Source organism: Ostrea edulis, chromosome 6 (assembly GCF_947568905.1).
Source record: "Ostrea edulis chromosome 6, xbOstEdul1.1, whole genome shotgun sequence".
Taxonomy (NCBI): Eukaryota; Metazoa; Mollusca; class Bivalvia; order Ostreida; family Ostreidae; genus Ostrea; species Ostrea edulis.
The window spans coordinates 52,388,522-52,415,463 of record NC_079169.1 but is presented as its reverse complement, the minus strand read 5'-3'; the positions used below and the strand labels follow the sequence as shown (position 1 = coordinate 52,415,463).

General features: G+C 34.6%; 1 protein-coding gene across 10 annotated transcripts in view; it reads left to right on the top strand.

Annotated features, from left to right (window-relative positions):
* LOC125647241 (DNA topoisomerase 2-binding protein 1-A-like) overlaps positions 1–17,560 on the top strand; it is a 36,834-nt gene extending 19,274 nt beyond the window's left edge. For 9 of the 10 annotated variants that reach the window (XM_056139937.1, XM_056139931.1, XM_056139933.1 and 6 more), the window contains 9 exons: positions 615–658; positions 1,812–2,146; positions 2,667–2,712; positions 2,843–2,964; positions 3,165–3,258; positions 4,693–4,799; positions 5,619–5,741; positions 5,833–6,149; positions 16,282–17,560. In XM_056139937.1, the coding sequence (XP_055995912.1) occupies positions 615–658; positions 1,812–2,146; positions 2,667–2,712; positions 2,843–2,964; positions 3,165–3,258; positions 4,693–4,799; positions 5,619–5,741; positions 5,833–6,149; positions 16,282–16,354 (1,261 nt within the window). In that variant the 3' untranslated portion in view covers positions 16,355–17,560. Of the gene's footprint in view, positions 1–614; positions 659–1,811; positions 2,147–2,666; positions 2,713–2,842; positions 2,965–3,164; positions 3,259–4,692; positions 4,800–5,618; positions 5,742–5,832; positions 6,150–7,074; positions 7,616–16,281 lie in introns of those variants that run through there. The other variant, XM_056139938.1, reaches the window with a different exon arrangement.
* The last annotated feature ends 9,382 nt before the right edge of the window (positions 17,561–26,942 follow it).

Here is a 26,942-nt window from a genome sequence, read left to right as displayed (position 1 = left end):
GTTAACATGTACACTCTCTGTCTGTCTATTTGTCTTAATGTCAGTTTATCTGTTCGTCTATCCATTCGTTTTTACGTCAGTTTATAAATCTGTCTGGGTAGAATCATAGTTTTAAAGGAAGACACATGCAGGTGACTCCTGTTTTTGGAACAATCTGAAGTATACACTGTAGTTAGCACAAAATTCTTATCAAATAAAAATCATTCTCATTGCTGGAACCAAATTCATATTATGGAGGAATGCTGCACCAGAGAAATTTGATATGGATGAAAAGTGAAGGATATGTACAACAATATTTTGAAATTGAAAACTTTCAAACTTACTTCATTTAGTCAAAAAATGCAGTTTCAGTAGAAAGCTATCTTAAAAGAATTTAAAACTTCTGCAGAACTCGAACATGCTATCTACAGTTCAGCATTCGATATGCTAACCTACTGAGCTTATATAGACTCAACTAGGCAATGATATTTGAAATGAATAGACAAATATTGCTGATATTTATATTTTCATTAATTTTTTTAAAAGGAAGTCAGCCATTATGACGATGTAGTATGCCTCCTTAATTTTTAGAATGAATTCTCATACTGATACGTTTCCTTTCATGTTTTCACCAGAATAAAGAAAACACAGGGAAGAAGAAAAAGTAGGAAATTTAACTGTAAGTAACCGATCAACTTGAAGTAAGACATTCTGTCCTTAAAGTTTTCGATATCACATTCATTTAACAGATATCACCATTTTACAATTAATATCGGATCTAATAAATATCACATTCATCTAATAGATATCACATTCATCCAATAAATATCATATTCATCCTATAGATATCACATTTATCCAATATACATGTATCATATTCATCCAATAAATATCACATTCATCCTATATTATACATTTATTGCATGATAGGGATATATGAAGATTTATTCATCCAAGAAAAATCATATTGGGGAATATGATTTTTCTTGGGTGAATAAATCTTCATATCTCTCGAACATTCATGCAATAAATTATTATACCGAAACAAAGCAAGACTATAAATGTGCATTTGAAATTGGAGTCCGCTCATCTATACATTGCCTGTAGCTGAGATCGTCCTAACGGTAACACCGTGCCGTTAACGTATTACGGTAGAAGGTACAAACAATGAAATGCAGTGATATGATAACAAGTTTTTTGTAGTTCCATTCTCCTTGAATGCTGATTTACTTGATTGTCTTTGTATCAACCAAAACCAGGCAATTTAACTGTGTATCAGGGACCCGCATATTTTGTGCCTTATGAACTATGAAAGTACAATGACTCAGACTCATTGTGACATCACAATAAACTATGTCTACCTTGCCGTAAAATATATGGAAAATGAACGAGGTTGCCCAAGAGGTAAATATGATGGGGAGATATGATGTTTGAGAGGGAGATATGAAGTTTTGTCATCCCTGGCACGTAACTGTCTAGACCAATCAGATTATGTGTTGCATAGAATTGTCATACTGAGGTATAATAAATACATGTATCACATTCATCTAATAAATATCACATTCATCCAATAAATATCACATTTATTCTATAGATATCACATTCATCCTATAGATATCACATTCATCTAATAATATCACATTCATCATATAGATACCAAATCCATTCAATAGTTATCATTCAGTAGTTTTGCTATTCATCGAACAGATATCATATTCGTCTGATGAATGATTCAATGAATGTCTGAGAATTCTGTGGTTGTAGGTAGTGGTCAGATGAACATGTCTGGGGATGGGTCTAGTAATGAATGTCTGAGAATTCTGTGGTTGTAGGTAGTGGTCAGATGAACATGTCTGGGGATGGGTCTAGTAATGATAGTGGGGCACAGAGTCGCTCAGGGTCAAGGGCAGGTCGCTGGAGTATGACTGATGACCAAAAAGACGCCCAGAAGTCAGAGGCCCCAGCAAAGGAGAGCTCCCTTCCGGAGTCTTCTCAGACAGTCCATGTGATGTGGGATGACCCGACCGGGCGACTGGAGCAGGAGAAACTCGCCCACAAACTGCAGCGGGCATGTAGCCCCACCCAGGACGTCCACAACGTACAGGAGATGATGGATGCTCAGTTCTCTGATGTTGAGGAGGAGCACCCTGTGCCACAACTGCCAGAGGTAACAAGTGATTTGTGTCATAGAATTAGATCAATTTCAATGCAAAAATACTGGGAGGTCCTTCAATGTCCAGTTTGATTGTTTGTACTATACTCAGATCAACACTTCAATCCTTATCGTAGAACTCGATAGTCCTAATTGATGCTGAAATTAAGTACAGATAGTGCTGAAGATGTAAAACACAGTTACAGCGAACACACTTAAAATTAATTCATGCTTACAGCGAAGAGATTTTCATTCCCTGTAGTTTTATAACAGATTATAAACTTATTGGATACAACGAATCCAAATTGTTACTCCCCAGAACTTGTTTTACTGTATATTTTGGGTTGGTTTTACTGTTTATGATATTAAGGATGCAGTCAATATAAATGTGCACACAAGTAAAATACCCATCAATTGTTATAAACCAGAGTATTTTACTGACTTAATGAACCAGAGTATTTTACCTACTTAGTGTTCAAAGGTCTTTATCATGTGTTTACAATTAACTAACGAGTTTGGGAACTTCATTTTGTAGAATGAACCAGACAGAAGGTTGTCTTCACCCCCAGCACCTCCTGTTGGTAAGTAATTAACATTTACAGGTATTAATTAACAGGTGTGCTTAGATAAATGTTATAGTGGTGATGTTTAACTAATCTCATCAGAGGTGCTTATCTACTTAGAGTTGGATTTCCTGACTTTATTTTTTAGCTTTCCACAGACAGTCTGAGCCATCTGTTCCTTCTCCCCAGCCGGTTACTATAGTACACGATGTGAAGGAGGACCGTAAATCAGCCCCGCCCATCTTCATACTGTCAGGGATGTCACAGGAGGTGGGAATTGTGGGAAAATGGCATCTGTACTGGAAAGATAATTTAGATCCACCATTTATCTGAATTCTGAATATTGGAGCCAGTCTATTGCATAGTTTTCTTCTACAGAACATGCTCTGTTCTTTCTTTGTAAATGACTTATTCATAGAGACAAATGTAGCAAATTGTGTTGCTGAATTGTTTTCCTTTGTTTTTTTAAGGAAAGAGATGATTATGGAGTTTTGGTAGAGAATCTCGGGGGCAGGATGTTGGACGGTCAGAACTTTGACCCCTCCTGTACTCATTTGGTTATTGGTGAGTAAAACTCATTTCAGTTTGCAAAATATTAATGTATTTTTGTATGAATGGTTTGTACATATAAAAGCATTGTGATGATATGATGTGACACATTATTGCAGATTTAGATTTTATGAGTAATCATGATCGAAAACGTAGAATTTTTGGTTATAGAATTAGATAAGGAATTTTTTGTCAAGATCTTTTGAAACTTAGGTTGATGTTCTTAACTCAAATCTTTAGTCAAAATAGCATGCAGGTGTGCTTAATTCTGATTGGACAATTTTCAAATTTACCCTGTAGATCTATGATATGAATGCCTTTTGCATTGTGTCAACAAACATTCCATTATCAAAATCGCGTGTGCATGTGCGCTAAATTCTGATTGGACGATTTTTTAAATCACCATAACTCTTATAAATGAAGCAATCGATATCAAATTCATACAGTAAGTATATCATTCAAATGTCTATTGAATAGCATCAACAAAAATGCTGTTTCATACTCGCGCGCACATGTATGCACGTGCATTTATTTTGGTCCTCATAGTTTTGAGTTGCTGTTAATTTCTTGTTTTTCATCGAACTCTTGTGAAACTTCTCTTGTAATCATATATTTAGACTTGTAATGTATCAACATGGTCAAATTACTCACCAGCATGTGCACAGAATTTTCATATGTCTATAACTGATTTGTTTTAGCATGAAATGGACTGAACGTTATAAAACAGTTATATATTCAGACACTCCACAGATTGATATGGTCAAAACCAGTTGTACTGCAACAAATGACACCACTTTCTAAATGGGGGAATGTTTGGGGAACATCTGTAACGGTCCCCGTTACAATAAGTACTAGTTATTATGGGGATATAAAAAGATCTTCGATTCTTCATCAAACATTACAGTCTTTCTTTAAGCCGAAGTTATTTTATTTCTAGGTTTACGAATTTTTTCTACCAAGATGTCCATTGAGTGGTGACGAAATAAAAATAAAACTCCTTTCAAAGGAAACATGTGTTGCTTTCAGACCGTCTTCTTGAGACGTCGAAGCTCTGATTTCATTTAAAATCACGCCCTCCAGAAGATTAGGGAAATAGAGCATCCTCTATAGCTTGCCCCTCTTTGCCCTCAGAAAAAAGTTTAGGGATATTAAAAAAAGATGTGATAACCGCTATGTTCCTGTTTTTAGTCACTGAAACATTTGAATCAAGGAGATGTTTTAAATGCATGTATCGAACCCAAATGCATTATAAATGTTTAAACCCTGATGCTAGGGCAGAGATTTTCTGGAAAAATAAATGACAGGTGAAAAAATCTGTTATTTTTATTTTGAAAAATTGGGTACGTGGATTTGTAAACCGAAAGATATAAAACTGTGGCTTTATCTCAGAAAGTTTTCACAAGCTTGTCTAATCATTTAATTAAATCAATATCTATTTAAATATATCAGGTGTCCCAGCTCGAAATGAAAAGTTCCTGGCCTGTGTAGCTTCTGGGAAATGGGTCTTGCACAAGTCTTATTTCGAGGCTTGTCGACAAGAGGGCAAGTTTGTACAGGTGAGAAATACAGAAATACCAACTGTCATCAATATTTTTTATAAACAAGCTAATTTCTTTGATGTTAATTGATTAGGTAGTAATGGTATGTATAATCTACTACTTTATGTTAGACATATAAATTAATCTTTAATAACGAGGAACCGTATGTGTCCTCCTGCTAAGTGAATTTTAGTGCTGTATCTGTTTTATTTAACATACTGCAGCACCCAGACACTTGAATGTTACAAGCTTTAGATGTTGTGCTCGATTTCTATTGTGTGCTACAGGTTTTAAAGGGACTGATTCACGATTTCCCCCAAAATTTTCTTTTTCACTTTTAATGATCAAAGTCTACTGTCTAATGTGTTTAAAAGAGTTCACATAAAAATTAAGGTTATAGATTATCAAAGAAGCTCATTATAGAGAGTTTATTATTTGTTTTGTAAACAAAGATTGCGGTATGTTATTGTTTATGAAATTGTCAAAAGAAATGGATATTGATCTAAGTTTATCATATCTTTCACATTTCGTAGCAGTTATGGGTTAAATGTGTCATCTAAAAGTTAAAATTTGTGACTATGCAAAATAAAGATGCTTTATATTACAAAATCAATATTTCACTTGTTTGTTTGTATACATAAAAAGACTCGAGTCTTTGTTTACATAACACAGATTTAAGGCTAAAATATTGCTTTAATTCATGCATTCAGAAGGTCAAAATTTTGACTGTCAATATGAAATGAGTTATATTTTCAGTGTTTACCATCAAAAATGAAATATAGTTTTATCAAAAATCGTGAACCAGTCCCTTTAATTGTCTCTTGTTTGTGTTGACAGGAAGATTTCTACGAGTGGGGTGGGGAGGGAACAGCTAGTCTGCTGGAGAAGATGAACCCCGCCGTCAGGAAACTGTGTGAGGCCGCTCACAGTTGGAGGCTAAAAATCAACTCTGCTTCACAGGTAAGGTCTCGCGCTTAAGTCTCACAGTTAAATGGTTTGCTTTGTATAAAGGAATAATTTGAAGTGAGTACAAAACTTTTCCACATTACAGTCCTGTGTGGGAGCATTCAGCGACTGGAAAGTTTTGCTGTGTACGGATCGGAAGAAAGAAGACAACTTCCGCAGACTTCTAGAGGCAGGGGGAGCCACTGTTAACAACGTCAAACCTCCGTTTTCTAAATCGGTGTCTGCTAGCCACGCGTTTATGGAACTGAACAAGGTCGAGATGTCAGAGGATGACATTGGGCTCCTGGTAAAGTTGGGGGTCATTTGTGTTAAACCAGACTTCATTGCGGCCCACCTGACCAACAATCCGGCCCCCAATCCCGATGATTACTGCCCTTCAGAGGTCAAGACACTGTTACAAAGGTATTCATAAGTCAATAACACTGTTCTAAGGTATTCATAAGTCATTAACACTGTCCAAAGGTATTCATTAAGTCAATAACACTGTCCAAATATACATGCATCACTCAGCAGTTAGTGGGTAATATTTTGATACAAACTTCACAATTTTCCCTTGAGAGGACAGGGACACAATTTTTTGATCAATTGAAATTGACAAATTTTTGTTTGAGAAATATGGATCTTTTTATATGAAAATATTTTTACCTGTAGGATATGCTTTGTATTTACATAAAATCCAGTTTCCAAAATCATGTTTGTAAACACTATGTTTGTCAGAGACAAATGTGAATACAATTCATAGGACTGTAAACATATGCTTCTCATTAACTACGAAACCGTGTGCAGAGGTGAGAACACCAATGCCAAAAGCGTTCAATATGTCAACATCGGTTAATGATAAATCAATTTAGGGTGCCTACACAAAGAAGAAAGAACTGAAAATTATTTATTGTAAAAAAAAATTTCACAGAAGTTGTCAACTTTGGCGCCATGTTGATAGTTGAGTTACGTAACGTGTAAACATATTCAGGGCTTGTGCCTTGTTTTGATAATGAAAAGTTTAGATCTCTCGAATGGATATTTGTGTCAGGTTTTTTGGGGGTCAGGTTTGTTATATTTTATATTCATCAAATTCTACCATATCAATTAAATTTTTAAGTCAATTTTTTAAAACCAAAATCATGCCCATGCCTCTTTAAGGTGAATGTATCATATCTTTATAAATCCTGTGATCAAAATTTGATTTTTTTAATTTAAAAAATGAACACATGTCTGCAGGAAGACAGTGACTTTTTATCAAGAATGAATTTATTAAGACTGGGGGGGGGGGGGGGGGGGGGACCAGCAGACAGTAGAATCCAGTTATTGGTTAATGATTATTTTACAGTTTGCCTGGCAAACAAAAGGAAGACGACCAAGAAGATGACAATGAAGATGACGAGTAATCACCAAGTGCCTGCCTCAGCTGTGGGAGTATTTAAAAACATCTGCGAGTATAACTCGTCTGCTGTTAGATTGTATTTTACAATGTACATGAAAGAGAGTTGTGCATGATTTGATTAACTTTTTGTTTTATGTTAGGATTATTAAGCAGTGAAATGATGACAGGTTTTAAAAGAATTTGAGACATTTAAAATATTTTTAATGAGGATCTGTATGTGTTCAGTGATCATATCAACGACAGCAGTCAAAATATTTACATTTACAAATAGTATGAATTATTGTATTGGAAATTCTCAGGATTTCATTTTGAATTCCGAATTTGTTCATTTAAATGTGTTCATGCACATTTTTACACTTTGTCATAGAAGTGCCTTATGGCAGTTTAATACTATTAATTTAAAAATTCTCAAGATAATTGGATATTGTGTACCTATCTGATAAATACCATTTTACAATTTGTAAGAATAAATTTGCATCATGACAAATCAGGGTTCCAGTTTTATCAGGACAGTGAAATTTAAGGGAGATACTTCAGTATCAGTGATGTGTTTGTTACTCCAGAGGAAGTTATGTCCTCCAGTGGTAGAAATATAGGATTCTCTTTAGTAATAAAGGACTCAAGTTGGAATAAAGGGTTCAAATCAGTAATAAATAAAGGACTGGAGTCAGAAATTAAGGTTTCGAATTAAAAATGAAGGACTCAAGTATGTAATAAAGGACTTGAGTAAGAAAGAAAGGACTCAAGTCAGAAATAAAGGACTGAAATAATAAAGGCCTCAAGTCAGAAATAAAGGACTTGAGTCATGAATAAAGGACTTGAGTCAGAAATAAAGGACTGAAATAATAAAGCACTCAAGTAAAAAATGAAGGCCTCAAGTCAGAAATAAAAAACTCGAGTCAGAAATAAAGGACTGAAATAATAAAGGCCTCAAGTCAGAAATAAAGGACTTGAGTCATGAATAAAGGACTTGAGTCAGAAATAAAGGACTCAAATAATAAAGCACTCAAGTAAAAAATGAAGGCCTCAAGTCAGAAATAAAGGACTCGAGTCAGAAATAAAGGACTCAAATAATAAAGGCTTCAAGTCAGAAATATAGACCTCAAGTCAGAAATAAAGGACTTCAAGTCGGAAATATAGGACTCAAGTCAAAAGTAAGACTCGAGTCAGAAATAAACACTATTTGGTAAGGTTATTCATTTAAACATCTTAAAAAATAAACCAATTGTTATTTCTTTTTGGATTAAACAAATTATGCTACATGTATGTTACATTGTTGACAACTAGGTCTACTGTCACAGGTGCATTATAAATAAAAACAAGCATTCTGAGAGTATTGCATGGCAATACATAGTCCCCTACCGGTTGCAAAAATTACTGTACCTCAACAATATTCAAAGTTCATTATGTAGGTTATGGTAAAAGGGAAAATAAGGGAACCAGGATAGGAATGGTTGGAAATCAACTACTATTCGAGTAGAGACTAGACCAAGAAAAAAGACAAATTTATAATTAGGTTTAGGTCTTTAAGGAGGTATGCTACACCAGAGAAATTTGATGTACAGTAAAACTCTGATATAGCGAATTTTTGGGGACCCTCCAGAAAAATTCGCTATAAGCGTAATTCGCTATACGTTTATAGCGAATTCATAATTCATATATAACGAATTCGTTATAAAACTGATTTGTTCTACATGTATATCAGTTATATAAGAAACCAGCATTCGATATACTTGTGTTTTGTATTGTCTTTAAGAAAAATGAAGCATATATATTTTCGAGAAGAAATATTTTTATACAAGAAATATACACATTGATTTATGTATGATAATTTATCTTGATGGATTATTAAGTCATGCAAGAACCTGTCGAGAGAGAAATGTCAACAGAAGTTTACGCAATACATATATGTACAGTCTATTGCAATTGTCATTTACTTGTTGCTTTACACAAATAAAGGAGTGTACGATAAAATAAATGCAATCAAACTTCAAATTTAATTTGAGAATAGTAAACAATAGTAAACAATACTGACAATATATTTGCTAAACGTATGTGTAAGTATTGTTTTGCGTTAACAACCTTTTTTGAAAAAATACAAACAAAAATTTCGCAATAAGTGTGGATCCTTTATATCAATGGAAGACGATTGTTAAACATCACAGAGTTTAAAATGAAAACAAAAATAAATTCGTTATAAAATGTGATTTTTACGTTCAGTTTTAGTTCAAGGGGAATAGGAATTTACTTCGTTATATCCGTAAATTCGCTATATCCTTGTTCGTTATAGACGCATATTTTTATATAGAATACATAAAGAATGTGCCGGGGAAATCGTTTTCACTTCGCTATAGCCGTAATTTCGCTATATCCGTGTTCGCTATATTCGAGTTTTACTGTAGATGAAAAGTGGAGGATATGTACAACAATATTTTGAAGTTGAAATTTTTCAAATTTACTTTATTTTGTCAAAAACTAGTTTTAGTAGAAGGTAATCTGAAAAAAATTTAAAACCCTTGCTGGACTCCAACCCGCAACCTACAGTTCAGCAGTCGTTATTCTTACCTACTGAGCTACTCGGCTAGTTATTTAAATGGAAAAGGAAAAGTCAAATATTGCTGTTATCGATTTTTTCATCCATGTTTTTAAAGGAAGTCAGCCATTATGACAAGTAGAGTACTACCTTAACCAAGTCAATAAACTGTGACATGTAGATGATCATGAATAATTTAGCTATATTGTTGTATTACTATGAGTGTAGTATTCTTATCTACAGAGATAAGAAACTTGGATGTAAACTAACAATTCATGCTATTTTTCTAAGTCCAAGGGCCATAACTTAATGGAAAATCAACGGACCGAGATGGAATTCGAACTTGATCTGTAACTTGTTATGGTAAAGCAGTGTACCAAATATCAAATGAATATCTGCAAGCACAACCAAAAAAAGTCCAGAAAACTGATAATTCATGCTAATTTTCAAGTCCAAGGGCCATAACTAAGCGAAAAATCAACGGATTGAGACCAAATTCAAACTTGATCTGTAACTTGTTATGACAAAGCAATGTACCAAATATCAAATGAATTATTATCTGGAAGCACAACCAAAAAACGTCTGGAAAACTGATTATTCATGCTATTTTTCTATGTCCAAGGGCCATAACTAAGTGAAAAATCAATGGACCGAGATGAAATTCGAACTTGATCTGTAACTTGTTATGGCAAAGTGACATACCAAATATAAAATAAATATCTGCAAGAACAGAGAAAAAAAGTGCGGAAAACTGGACAGACGGACAGAGCACAAACCTAAAGTCGACTTCGTCGGTAGGGGACTAGTAATCAGATTAAAAGAGGAAATCGCAGTACTTTATTTTGAGAAAGCAATTCTATTATTATTTCTGAATTGTGATCTACGTATCGTTAAGAAGTGGGAGCATGGCGTTATACTGTACTTGATGTTACGAGTTCATTTAAAAAAAAAAAGATATAGAAGTTGGGAATATAATATATTTAAAGTTGAAGGTTCATGTATTTTTTATCTTAAATTTTTTTGTAAATCTAAAAAGTAATGCAAGGGTTCTGGGTTTGATCGCTGATTGATTCAATGAATTTTTTTTCTCTTACAATACCTTAGTAATGTCGATACACGAGGGTTAATCCAAAAGTTTGTGGATTGTTTAAAATGCACTGTTATAAACTAGAAACTTTAGGTAATATGACATATGACGTCATTATACATCCATCTCAGACAGTTTAGATTACAAACTGTGATAAAGTCCTTCTGCCAAAATCTACCCTGCTTTGTTTTTGCCAAAAGATAAAGAGTAATTCAAATGATGTTGTTTAGGAGCATTTATTAAAATATGAACATAGAAATCACTGAACAGTGTAACAGAAAACTAATATACATTACAAGTATCCCATGTATAAAAAAAAAAAAAAAAAAAAAAAATTATAAATACATACAACTACCAGTATACTTGGGAAAACTACACATCATGTAATGAACAAGAGGCCCACAGTAAAGAGTCACAGGCCTTATCAGTCACCTGAGTATTAGTTAAAAGTATCACTAGTCCCCAGGCTTTATCAGTCACCTGAGTATTAGTTAAGTATCACTAGTCCCCAGGCCTTATCGGTTACCTGAGTATTAGTTAAAAGTATCACTAGTCCACAGGCCTTATCAGTCACCTGAGTATTAGTTAAAAGTATCACTAGTCCCCAGGCCTTATCAGTCACTAGAGTATTAGTTAAGTATCACTAGCCCACAGGCCTTATCAGTTACCTGAGTATTAGTTTAAAGTATCACGAGTCCCCAGGCCTTATCAGTCACCTGAGTATTAGTTAAAAGTATCACTAGTCCATAGGCCTTATCACTCTTTTGAGTATTGGTTAAGAGCATCACTGGTGCCAAGGGTTATGAAATCTAGAAAAAGATTTATTTCTTGATCTGCATATCTTAAACTAAATTATAACATTCAGCAACAGTATTAAACAATATGTGTTCTAATACTTAAATGCTCCTGAAAGTACCTATACTGATTTGAAAAGAATTGGAATGGTAGTTATCAAGAAGTTAAAAATGTTTATTGTTCACACTTTTGATAACTGACCATTTTAGCCCCACTCTGGAACCAAAACCACTACTTCTGTAATCATTGAATTTACAATTCTGGTAAAGGACTACCTGTTCTTTCGAAATCTCCATTTCGTTTCAATTCAGTATCAACAGCACTAAAGAAGATGCAAATAATTTTGTTCAATACATACAATAATCATTTCAGTTCTTTTTAAAATATTAACCATTTGACAGAAAAATGGCCACTATCTGGCCACGTGCATATTGCCACCACTCTCTCGCTCATTTTTGGGGATTTCTTCTACTGTTTCACAATCAAGGCTACCAAACGCTGAATAAAGTATTTCAGTAGTCCAGTACCCTACAGCATTGTGAAGTTCAAGGTCATGCCAATCAAGGTTGTTTTACACATCGCCACTTCTCCATCGACTGAAAATGGTATTCCTGAAATTATTATAATGATGTGGATTAGCTATAAGCATTATTTACGAACTGACTGAAAACAGATTTTGTGGTACGTCTTGTCAAATGAGATGCTCGCACGGGAAAATGCTTTACGCCTAACACAATGTCTTGTCACTTTGTTGCTAACTTGAGCTTAAAACTGAAGGTAGCTGATGTTCATACCCATTATCCATGTCTGGAGTCTGTCTACAAAGTTTTTATATTTTACAGCGAATTACAAAAGTTTTCAATTGACTGCTAGATTGATCAATAGACTTTACAATTTGGTAAGCCAAGTATCACATTTGGTCTGAATTTAGGTCACAAAGTTACTCAAGCATAGATTGTTTTACAGGTAAATCTCAGTTGATTTCAGTGTCTTTTGCAGCTATTTCCCTAGTTTTTTTTTTAAAGCGAACATCAATAAAATCAAATTTGATTATATTTCTCTCTCAAATATACATTTGATTACTTTAACATGTTTAAGTAAAAAAAAAAAATATGAACTCTCTCTCTTTCAAATTTGAAACATTATTTCATTGACAAGTGGTTCTGGAATAAAATTAAATTTTTATCTTTCTTTTTCAAAAATACTTTTCATTATTTTAAGTAAAGGAAAGGGTGAATTCTCTCTCTCTCTCTCTCTCTCTCTCTAATACAATTTTTTAGCTCACCTGAGCCAAAGGCTCAATTGAGCTTTTCTTATAAAAATTTGTCCGTGGTCAGTCATCGTTGACATCGTAAACTTCTCACATTTTCGACTTCTTCTCAAGAATCGCTGGGCCAATTTCAACCAAACTTGCCACAAAGCATCCTTGGGTGAAGGGCTTTCAAGTTTGTTCAAATGAAAGGCCATGTCCCTTTCAAAGGGGAGATAATCACAAAAATAGAGTGGGGTCATTTAAAAATCTTAAGAACCACTGGGCCAGAAAAGCTGAAATTTACAAGAAAGCTTCCTAACATAGTGCAGATTCAAGTTTGTTCAAATCATGCCCCCCCCCCCCCCCCCCCCCCCGCGGGGGGTTGGATGGGGCCACAATAGGGGATCAAAGTTTTACATACAAATATATAGGAAAAATCTTCTCAAGAACCACTGAGCCAGAAAAGCTGATATTTACATGAAAGCTTTCTGACATATTTCAGTTTGTTAAAATCATGGCCCCTAGGGGTAGGATAAGGTCACAAAGGGGGGGGGGGGTGTTTTATAGATTTTAAAAGCTTCTCATTTTACATTTATTGAACCATACATTCAATACAATGGTAGATTGCCATATATGCATGTGTATATAAAATTTAATACGCTTTACCCGTAAAACAGCAAAACTAACTTAACGAAAATTGATTATCCCTGTCTGTATCAATCACATATTGGTGGCTTCATAAATAATTTTTCAGGAATTTAATTTTATACATGTATTTTGTACAAATGTTTTAAGAAAACATGTATAACACAAATATTAAAGTAGGAAAAGGATTAAAGACTTGCATTAGCAAACTCTTTATAAAATGAGAGAGAGAGATTTAACAAATACTGACTGGGGGAAAAAACACGGTCACAGGTATGTGTATATCTGTTACATAACAATTCCTGTCTGTTTCAACTCCTATCATCAATCGGCGCACGCTTTACCCGTAAAACAGCAAAACTAACTTAACGAAAACTGATTATCCCTGGCAGTATCTATCACATTGGTGGCTGTATAACACAAATATTAAAGTGGGAAAAGATTAAAAACTCTTTATAAAATGAGAGGGAGAGAAATATTAAAGTGGGAAAAGGATTAAAAACTCTTTATAAAATGAGAGGGAGAGAGAACTACTTAACATTACTGACTGCAAAAACGGTCACAGGTATTTGTTACATAACACTTCTCGTCTGTTTTAACGCCCCAGACATCTTCGCCCGTGAAACAGCAAAAGTAACTTCACGAAAACTGAATTATCCCTGTCTTGTTTCTATTGGGAGCCAAACTTACTATATAGTGTTTATGTGTAAAACACTTAAATAACAAATAACATGTTTAGTGCTATTGATACTAAATTGAATCTAAATTGATATTTAGAAAGAGCAGGTAGTCCTCTACCAAAATTGTAAATTTGATGATCCCCGGAGTAGGGGTTCTGACCCCAGGGTGAGACCAAACTTAGTATATAGTATTTATGTTTAATTTTGCTGAAACTGTATAAAATCTAAATACATTAAAGGATGTACAAAAGTGGCGAATTTCACAACCCAGGGTTTTGACTCTAGGGTGGATCCAAATTAGTCATATCTTTTAATGTTAATTACACCTATCATATTATGTAAAGCCTTTCATCATTGTATGCACTATTGCGGGCATTGAAGTTTAAGAACACATCTTGTTTTATACTGTTACAGAACATTAGAATTTACCATAGATATTCAGAATAGGAATTTTTTTCTAGATTTCATAGCCCTTGGGAGTAGTGATACTTTTTCACTAGTATTCAGGTGACCAATAAGGCCTGTGGGCCTCTTGTTCGCTCATGCTGAGACGTGACCAGCTGTAGACGAAGTATCACACACTTAGCGTTTCCAGTTGCATGAAGGTTAGTTACCTTTAACTGACAGTTAACTTGCCATTAACTTGAACATTTATATAGCGTTAACTTGAAGTTAACTGTCAGTTAAACTTAAATAACTTTTGTGCAACTGGCCGTAGCAGTGAGTCAACGCTTGTCACGACACGGGACCTCCGTTCCGAAAGACCCGTGACTCTCACTTCTAAATGCTTACTGTTTGGCGAAGGAGCAATCACTACCTATGTTTACGCCTTAGGTTTAGCATGAGCTGGGCTAGAACTCACGACCTCCAGGTCACTATAAGCGAATGATTTGGATTCTTGGGTATTTATGAGTACATACATTTATGGAGCGCCAAATTAACATAAACTCAAATAATTGAAGATATCTTCAATTATTTGAAGATATCATCAATTCATTTGATGCGCGCAACAATTGAATTAAAGATCTCTTCAAATAATTAATGATATCTTCAATTCTGAATTATTGCGCGCATTAATTGAATTGATGAGAGCATTAATTCTTCAGCTGATTTGATGCGCGCTTTAATTGAATTAATGATCTCTTCAAATGAATTAATGATATCAAGAATTGAATTGATGCGCGCTACAATTCAATTAAAGAGAGCAATAATTGATATAATGCGCGTATTAAATCTATTGATGAGAGCAATAATTGAATTGATGCGCGCATTAATTCATTTGATGAGAGCAATAATTGATTTAATGCGCGCATTCATTCAATTATTGCTCTCTTCAATTGAATTAATGATATCTTTAATTCATTTGAAGAGAGCAATAATTCTTTTAGAGAGATCAACTATATAATTAAAGATATCTTCAATTCAACATATCCACAATTGAACTAATGATATCTTTAATTGAATTGTTGCTCTATTTAAAAGAATTGATGCGCGCATTAATTCCTTATACAAAAGCATTGTAAATGATTTAAAGATATCTTCAACTGAATTAAAGATATCGTCAAATTATTTATACCGAGCTCTAAATTAATTATTGCGAGCAATATTTCTACTAAATTGATGCTCTCATCAAATGAATTGAAGAGAGCAATAATTGAATTAATGCGCGCATCAAATCTATTATTGCTCTCATTAATTGAAATAATGCGAGCATCAATTGAATTGAAGAGAGCAATAACTGAATTAATGCGCGCATTAAATCAATTATTGCTCTCATTAATTCAATTGATGCGCGCATTAACTCAATTGATGAGAGCAATAATTGAATTGAAGCGCGCATTAATTCATTTGATGAGAGCAATAATTGATTTAATGCGCGCATTAATTCAGTTAAAGAGAGCAATAATTGAATTAATGATATCTTCAAAGAATTGAAGATATCTTCAATTATTTGAGTTTATGTTAATTTGGCGCTCCATATACATTGTGTACAAAATGTACCATGAAAACAACAGCAAAAATATTTTCCACAAAATTGATGGTTGTATACGGATGACTGGGCTTTAAGCGATTTTCGAAACCAAATCAATTTCTCATGAAGATCACAAACCTGTTGATTACTTTAACGCGGTGTTTAATGTCTACATCTGTTTATTTACAGCAAGCAATGCGCACGCAGGACCAAGACATTGCCCGGAAGTTGCTTTCTTTACGTCACGAGATGCATGCACTGAAGCTACAGTGGAGCTGTGATGAACACAAGGAGATGTTGGAGGACGCTCAGTGGGACCTGGAGGAAATGCACGAACTTCAGGACATTTGTGACACGCCCCTAGACAGCATGCAACCCCACCCACTCAAACAAATAGGCGTGACCAAAATGAACCTCAACACCCGGAGATTCTCTATTCTATAAAGTGTTCTACAATCGTATTTATTCCACGGGCTTAAAATGTACGGTGATCTATCGAATCTTGCACATGTACGCTCGCTATATGTGAAACACGACAGTGCGAGGGTGATAGAGGAAATGTCACGTTTTACGGCAAATGTCACGGTAATCGGCAACGAGGTATTCTACTGTCGGTAACAGTGTCCACGTATTAGACAAATTCATTAAATACATGTAAAATATATGATTTTCTTCGTTACAATTTGTATCACACGGAGAATTACCGGTAGCATGGATCATTAAAAAGATTCATGTATTTCGCTTTGGTGGTGTCGGTAACAGTGGTGCACTGTCGTACAGTAAATACTTACAAGTTGTTGGCTTTACTGCGTGTTATGCATTTCCACCTAGCATCTTTATTTTCAAAAAGACAGTACTGTACGCAATTGTTGGTAATATAAAAATTGTCTGTGATTTTGTCAATTTAGAAATCTGTGATTGTACATTAGTCCGTTCATAACACCCAAATGGCATATACATTGTAATTATATTGATCCAAGAATTATTCTCTGTTATTTAATCAAGAGAATGAACAAGATGTAGGTAAAACAATTATTTATGATACTGTAAACTTTGTTGGCATTTATTTTTGTCAACCTGCCGTAAAGGTGTTGCTAGTTGTTGATGCCTTTAATAAATTTCAATCGATTGAAATAGACAGCTACATGTCACAACATTTCAATAAAAAATCTCAAATGTTTCCTGAATGATAACTATTGCGATTATGATAACGGTAATACTTAGCAGTCTATATTCTGAAATCTGGAACAGCAACCACATTTCTGTATGATGTAAGATTCTTGAAAGCTGTGTTGCCATTTTCTTCTTCTTCAAATAACTCCTGTCAAATATTAAGATGTTGAATCTGTGAAGATTAGAAAACTGAACAAAATAAATGTTTTTATTTAATATGTTCATTCTTGCAGAATTATGCAATAATTATCAGATTGCTGACGGACGAAGAGAAGGAAATAAAACCAAAAACTTGTGGAATATTTGTTTCTTGATACCACTATCGCTCAATGAAGCATAATCGCTGGGTTTTTTTGTTCACAACTGCGTGCAATGCATTCATGAGGAAATGTCTATCATTATACAATTTGTGAAGATATCGAAGGCAGACACATTGGACATGTAAATATTCAGAATTAGATGACGCTTCGAGGACTCGTATGTACAGGCATTTGTCTCCATCTATATATGGAAATTGCAAAGCATCGATAGATTTTACACCCCACTTTAAAAACATTTAGAACGAATGGGAAAGAACATATGAAAACAGAAGTCGGTGCACGTCATAATTTAAATGTATGAAGCGCCAAATTTACATGAACTCAAATAATTGAAGATATCTTTAATTATTTGAAGATATCATGAATTCAACTATTGCGCGCAATAATTGAATTTATGCGCGCATCAAATCAATTATTACTCTCATCAATTGAACTGATGCACGCATTAATTTATTTGATGAGAACAATAATTTATCAATGTGGTGAAATCATAGCTCGCAGAATTTAATTTAGAGCTCAATATAAATGATTTTGATGATCTCTTCAATTCAAATGAAGATATTTTAAAAATTATTTACAATTAATGATATCATTAATTCAATTGAAGAGAACAATAATTCAATTATTGCGCGCATTAATTGAGTTGATGTGCGCTACAATTCAATTGAAGAGAGCAATAATCCAATTATTGCAAGCATTATTTGAATCGTAGTTAATATCATCAATTCCTTTGAAGAGAGCAACAATTCAATTATAGCGCTCATCAATTCAGCAGAATTGTAAATACTATCATCAATTCAATTATTGCGCGCAATAATTCAGAATTGAAGATATCGGTACTTATTTGAAGAAATCTTTAATTGAATTGTTGCGCGCATCAATTCAATTAATGATATCTTCAAATGATTATCGGGGTAAAGATACCTTCAATTAGTTGAGTTTATGTTAATGTGGCGCTCCATATAGGCTAAATGAAGTTATTTTTTCCCTTGCATGTGTAGAAGGTAGAAAATGCAACGGACCAGACCGGGGTTCGAATGAATCCCGGTCTGGTCTGTTTTATTTTCCCCCTGCCTGTTACATTTGGTGCCGTGACCAATCCCTGGAACTGACTGGTGAAAATGCCTGCCAGGAGATAAAGAACCTGGGTTAGGATGCGAAGACATTCAAAGGAGGGAGGAATGTAGCGATCAGCCGGGTTTGATCACCGGTGGCCAGATAGCTCAGTTCGTATAGAGCATCTGACTAGGGATTCAGGGTGCCCGGGTTCGAATCGGACAATCCCGGTCGGCTCCGTTGCATTTTCCCCCTTCCCATTACACATGAAAGAAAAGATTCACCACATTATTACACTCAGCATCTTCACGAATTCCGGACCGACGGACATTCAATAACAGATAGACCCAGTGCATACCACCCATAGTCCTCTGTGTCTCTGCACACAGAGGTTTGTGTGCAAACGACCCCTGGCGGAAGTTTGCGATCCAGCGTAAATAATTCCTGTCCATTTTATAGGTCAGAGTGACTAGAATTTTTAAAACGTCTTTGAAAAATGAAATTATTTTGATTTAATAGTATGAAAAGATTATAAATGTATCAAAATATGCCCTTTACGTATATTGAAACATGGTATCCCGATAGAACCATTTCCGAAAAGTGAAATTTTAAAAAATAATAATTTGATTCTATTCCAAAGATATCTCACCATTATTGACGATGAGTTGATATCCGACGTAGTGGACCCCCCCCCCTCCCCAACTTCCGACAGTCCAGCTCTATAGGGAGAATTTCCCTACATAGAGACAGTCGTTCAGAGCGCCCCACGATGGGGGAAATGACCCGGAAGTTTCACTCTAAACGTGTTGACGACGGTCAGCTGAAGAAAGTTCTACAATGCATGGGAGTCACTATATCATAAAACTAGTTCTTTGTTAACTATGGCGCGCCAAATCAACATAAAATCAAGTAACTGAAGATATCTTTAATTATTTGAAGGTATATCAAATTCATTTGATGTGCACAACAATTTGATTAAAGATTTCTTCAAATGATTAATTCATGACATCGTCAGTTTTGAATTATTGGGCTTATTATAATATTGAATTGGTAATTACATCAATTATCCTGCAGAATGGATGCGCGCAATATATGAATTATTGCTCTTCTCAAATGAATTAATGATATCAATTGAATTGATGTGCGCTACATTTCAATTGAAGTGAGCAATGATTCATGTGCGCAAGAATTATTTCTCTCTTAAACTGCATTAAGGTAGCTCATTACACAAAGACTGATACTACATATGACCACAGGCAATTGCATCGCTTGGGGTCGAATTTACTATATAAAGACTCTTTATATAGTAAATTCGACCCCAAGCGATGCAATTGCCTGTGATATGACACACTTCACAAGATGTCAGTACATGTATACGTTTTTAGTCAAATCATTTGTATCGATAGATTTGTTTGTTTATCATCGTAGCTCAGTGTGCAGAGTAACTGGACGGGACTTTCACCAGCAGAGTCTTTTGTTTATATCTATTGAAATGATTTTTTTTAAAATCATACTTTTTAAAATCCAAAATTGCATATTTCCTGCCTTTTTTGACATGTGTACCTCTTATATATCACCATATCTTTCATTGTTAAATCATTTCGAACTAATATGAGAAACTCTTTCTACGTGTAGTGAGCCACTTTAATTCAATTGTTATGCGCAATAGGAATTAATTGAAGAGAACAATGATTGATTTAATGCGCACATCAATTGAATTATTGGGCGTGATAATAGAATCAATGATATCTTCCCGTAATTAAATATCTTCAGTTATTAGAGTTTATGATAATTTGGCGTTCTATAGTTAGCGTCAGTTTATTCTCAAACGTCCCTAGATATGATTGTTCTAATAATGGTAGTCACATGTGCACAGTAGTAGAAAACTAGCAAAATTAATAAAGTTCATTTGATGTTTTGTAAAATGATATGCACATTCATAGAAACAAACTTCTTATTTATTTTTTGTTTTTACACAGCAATTAACACGAACTTGCTTTTATGTCAAGTTATGGTAAGCGTCATAGTAATGTTTTGTTTGTTTTTCTTTTTTAAACCGAGAAATAAAATACATTGAAACTGTAAAATTTATAATCGATGAGTAAGTGGTAGATGTAAACATATGTGTATATCGGTGATTAAAAACCAGTTAAAGAGTTTACAAGCATTGAATTCTCTGATCAGTTGTAATGATGGTAGGCGTTAGAAGTAATCGTTGTTATGATGGAGAAGAACATCGAGAGCCTGTGATGATTTGTTAGTCTGGAGCATGACATACAAACACTGAGCGTAAAGACCCCGGTCATCCACCTCCCTGGAGACTGTCCAGAAAGAAAGATACCATTAGAATGCACTTCAGAAGATTCTCTTGGTTAGCAAATCAAATGGGGCTACTGGAGTCTGCATTGATTTTTACAAATCAAATTTGCTTACAAAGAATTAAAACGCTTTGGCCGATATAGTATTGCGTTGTGTGACGATACAATTGAATCTATTTGTAATACAATTGCGAAACGCAACAGAAACTCTCATTGGTCCATATGTATAAGTCCGCCCAAATTCCCTAATACGGGAGTAGTCAGCATTTGAAAACATGACGGCCAGATGCTAGATGGGAAAAAAAACTTCAAAGGAAGAAAGAGAAAAAGTTGTATTTTTGTGTTGTTGTCTCATAAATTTAATATAAAAAAAAATCCTAAGATATTTTCCTACTATACTTGTGTCCAAACATACCTTCAAATATTTATTAAAGCCCCATACGACCCAAAAACTCGATCACAGCTTTTGATGATTTCGTTCGTAGACGTAGCCATGTTAGGTAGCCAGTCAATTCGAATCCCGGTTCAATTCCATATTGGCACAATAGCGTCTAGATGTGTACTAATACCCCACAAATATTTTAGCTAAATTGTTTAAATAATATACCACCCCAGTCCTATTAAATGATAATTATTCAAATAGCTAAACTCACGGCGCGGCAGTGCGGCTTTCATTAGTCATGAGCGGCCGCGCCGGCCGGCCTCCATCTAATGGGCTTATGTAGCATTTTCGTTCATATAGAGCTTATTTTACCTTTACAAAAACTGGTACAAAAATGTTTGAATTTCTATTAATGTTGATAATAAATGAAGAGCGAATACATAACTTACAACCGATTTTATGAATAGATACCAATAGCAAGAGTTCGAATTGACCGGCTACGCCAACATACGAATTCATTTGAAGCTGCGAGTTTTCGGGTGGTGTGTGGCTTTAATGAATATTTGAAGGTATGTTTGGACGCAAGTATATAGTAGGAAAATATGTTAAGATTTTTTTATATTGAGTTTATGAGACAGCAACACAAGAATACACCGATTTCAGGCCTCAACCGTCCGCAGCTTTTTGTGACCCGTAAATGGAAGGTTTTTATAAGAGGTGGATCTTTTCAGAGAGCTATGTACAGTTCTCCAGCAACACTGAATCAGCTCGAGAAAGTGGGCGGGCTGTAATCGGCCAATGAAAACTCTTGTTGTATTACATCAAACATGTCATTCAAATTGTTCAATCGTCTCATTCAATTGTGTCGTCACACAACGCAATACTATATCGGGTAAAGCGTTCTAATTCAAAGGTGAATTGCGATAAACAAAGAGACGACTCGTTATTCATTGGTATAGGTTCATCATAAACACAACGTAAATGACTGTCATATAAACAATATTTGGTATGCATTCATGAAAAAGCCACTTAGTGGAGATGGTGTGTAATTTTCTGTACTTTCGAGACAAATGTTACATAAGAATTTAATGTGTATGAACGCCATTGCTGCTAAAAATAAATTGATCATGAAACTCATTGTACAGGGTTTTTTTGGATTGCAGACTTAGTATTACTTGTATTGATGATGTCTGTTGTAAATCACATCTATTTTTCATTTCGATCAATCTAATCAAAATCAGATCTTTTCTAATCGCTCAGATACTTTACTTTGAACAACATTGCCGCTGTTAATTAATAACTTACTCCTTCCATACATACTGTCCAATTTCCGAGACTTTGCATGACTGAAAATCGAATTCGATTAATTCCTTCTACAATCCTTGTCTGATTTCACTGTGTATATCACATTTGTGATTGTCCCTGGCGTCTACCGGCTTCCATACATTTCTGATTGTTCGTTGCACCTACCGGCTTTCGTACATTTCTGATTGTTCATGTTCATATAAGCAAGAAATACATGTATAAAAAAAAAAAAAAAAAAAATCAAAGTACTGAAAGTACTGAAAAGCGCTAAGCTGACTTCATGAATTCTGTATGTAATGTTAGTGAGCAGGAACAACATTAAAAAAAGGTTTATGCATTATTCTTTATTTTCGCATAACTAAGTAGTACATTTTCTGTAAGAAAATAACAAATATGGATTGGAAGCAATGTCCTGAAACTTTTCAACACGTTGAAATATAAATTTTATATGATGTTGTTAAAACAATGGTCACTATGATAATTTTGATCCCACACTAAACTAAAACCCTGTCCTTGGATCATGAAATTTACAATTTTGGTAAAGGACACCTGTTCTTATTAAATATCTATAATCAGAATTTAGTATCAATAGCATTACCACCGCTGCGGTGGTCCAGAGGTAAAGTGTTCGCTCTGTATGCGGGCGGTCGGGGTTCGAATCCCGGCCACGACAGACCTAGTTCGTTAAACAGGTAGTGACAGTTCCATCACCAAACTCTCGGCATCAGGTGTGAATGTCACGGGTCCTCAGAGATGGCCTTTAAAACGGATGTCCCGTGTCACAGTAGGTGTGGCACGCTAAAGAACCTTCACTGCTCAATGGCCGTAAGCGCCGAGCGTAGGCCTAAATTTGAAGCCCTTCACCGGTCTTGGTGACGTCTCCATATGAATTAAAAATCATTGAGAAGAACGTTAAACAAGATACAATCAATCAATAGCATTTAAGGCTATGTTATTCAAATATTTGACAAATGAACACTTTATACCCTGTTTAGCTCCCACCCATCTTCCCAAGGCAAGGGTTTCTGATCCGCTCTGCTCCGGTCCCTGGATCATTAAATGCTCTACATGACTATGCATTTTTTTCTCTTACAGATGTGATGTTATAGAGAAGAACATTTTTGGTAGAAAATGTGAAAACAGTTGTAATGATAGTTTTCGGTATAAAGTGTTCAATTGTTATTACGCAACTAACTTACTGTTGTGTTCCAGTTAAATAGTGTATGAAATATCTTTAGAATACAACAGAAATGAAACAAATCAATAGTTTGATACATATATGTAAGTCACTTATAATAGAAAGGAACAAACAAACTGGACGAAAAAGAAAATTACACATAACCACATACACTAACAAATGCCACATGTCAAAACACACCAATAATGCAGGATTATGAAACGCTTTACATCCATTTCATTACCTTACCAGAAATAATTTAAATACACACATAAACATGCATCTGTATGACTTGTACTACAGAATCCAGTGCATAATTATCTGTAAATAACAATCAAACCTTGAAAGTGGAATTATTTTTTGTAATCAATAATGAAGTTATTTTCAATTCAAAATCAGGTTGGAGAGAATCTGAATCCAAATAAGTCAGATAAATACATGTATAACTGAAAACAAAATTTAGGAAGTTATTTAGAAAAGATGTTCATCATACATGTGCAATATTACTTTGAAACTGAATACTGCGTCATCAACAAGAATGGAGATAGCTCATGTTTAACATGAAAGTTAGTGCAAGAGGATATACTAATTCAAATATGATGATGAATTAGACTAACATATAAGCATGGATTTAAATTTAGCAATTGTAGTGATTGTTTGTTATACGTAAATCTAACCCAACCCCCCCAAAAAAAACCCACAAGAGTTTGTACACAGGTACATTAAACGCTCTACTCATCAACTTGTGTGTCTTACACTTCTTGTGTAAAAGCTCATATTCATATTGCAAAGGAGACGCATCCGTTTGTCTGAATGAGACATAATACACATTGCTATTGTTTTAATTTTATAAAACAGTTCTTTATATGAAAATGCTAATAACCTTAGCAAAAAACTATAAGATTCGGCGCTTGTGTAGGAGTTCTAATATGAAAAAAAAATGTAACAGAAGTGACTCGCAATAAATATGCAAAATTTACAACATGTAAATGTAAATGTAGCCAAACTAGGCACTGAAAAGTTACAAAAGTAATTTTCAAACGGTAATGTTCAAACCGCTGTTAGAAATAATGAAGAGGCATCTCACCAAAAAACTAAATGAAAAGATCGTTCAGCGAAAACAAAATGTGGGGACAGGGAACAACGACAGTACATCCATGCCCCTCCCCCTTCTTCATCATTTGTACGTTCAGAAATACATGTAGCATATGCATGTCATTGTCAATTGTTTGTTTGAAGTACAAAGAAATTGAAAACACGATTACTTTTCGTTGTATGTAGCGTGCTGTGGACCGCAAACTATTTCACATTCATGCTTGACACAATGGCAATGTTTATCTAACACTTGTTCTAAACATATGCATTTCAGTATACAGCCCTCGTAAAATTCCACGCGGTGTTTTGAATACTTGAAACCGGGGTATTGTCTTCCATAATATATAATATAATGTTGTACCTTTTATCTTTTCTTTGCCCCAATACTATTATTTTTAGTCTCATTTTTGAAACTAAATTCACGAAATCAAATTTGATTGTGTTGACGATGATTCTGAAGAATATCTTGGTCGTTTAGAAATAATAAAGTAAGCTTAAGTTACACCGTTGCATCCTCTATATTTCTGCATGACCGACTTACATATATGATCGGGGAAAGTGTACGCAGTTACGCAATATCATCCTTCTGAGATCTCTGTCCTTCGCTGTCAAAGCATAATCGTGCACAAATTCTTTCTCGTTCACAATGGATGCGGATCAGTTAATTTTTTACAGTGTTGCACACATTTTTGCTGCGTCGGACAACAATTTTACTGAGTCGGAACAGCAGCCAAAACACACATGGAAAACCCTCCTGATTCGTGTATAGCTTAATGACGTGGCTTCTAATTATAGATTGCACCATGCAAATTGATTTTCCTGGCCTCTAAGCGTCATGCGAAGGTAACAATGCAAAGGCATCCTAGCTAAAACGGTTTCATACACATATTTTAGATTTTGAATCACTTTAATTATTACAGACGCAGATTCAAATGGGAATTTTAACTGAAGAATGACCTGCATCTGTGTCTCACTTTCCCCAAGAATGAGTACAAAAATATCACCCTTTTTATACATATTTTATTCACTGTTCAACGAACTGTATTTCCGGGGGGAAAATGCAATTGCAGATATGAATGTTATCCCCGTGCTAGATCGGTTGCAAAATTAGGACTACTTTAAACACGACTTGACTACAGCGATGCATAAATTCGCCTATAGGTGGCGATAAACCGGAAACATGATGACGAAATCAAAATCCAACTGGCGGCAATAAGCAAACGAACTCTGGTGGAAGTTTGGTGTAAACTCTTGTTCAGCTTTATTTTTGTCCAATCAAAACAATTGTAATAAATGATATTGGAATTATTCTAAGATTAAAATGTAGCAAACAATGTCATAATCAGCATTCAGCGTCGGATCTAGAGGGTGTTACGAGGGTGCAAACCTTCCTTTTTGTTGGTTGAACACTTTTAACAAAAAAAGTCATTTTAGTCCCCCTTTTTCTTGAGCGGGAAAAGTACAACTTGGTCGCACCCCTCCTCTTTGAAAATTGTCTGGATCCGCCGCTTGCATTCATGATTCAAATGAAACTAAGTATGAGACGTGTAGGATTTTACTTCTTCTAATGCAATGTTGTGACTAAATCTGGTTTTCATACTGCAACAGGTATGCCTTGTAAAAGTCAATGAACAAACTTATCTTATAAGGTTCTGTGTATGTGAAGTACGGTCGATTTTTTAAAATGAAAATGAAGCGTGTTTTCACACAGAATATTCATGACGTATTCAATGTTCAAAACATCCAAACATGTAACAGACTATGCTCAAAATCAAGAACATAATTCTTTTTACATATAATACATAGATTTCGCACTCATGGACACCAGTAATGATGTTTTATTCTCAAGGGAAATGGCACTTTTCAAAACTGTTTAAATCCTATCATCTGTGTTGCATCATAGAAATCAGAAAACAACATGATTAATCTAGATTTTCTGTTTTGACGAACGTCGTAACTAGAATAAAAAATTGTTGCCATAATGGTACTTTGCAAACAGTTTTTGTTCACCAGGTTCAGATATT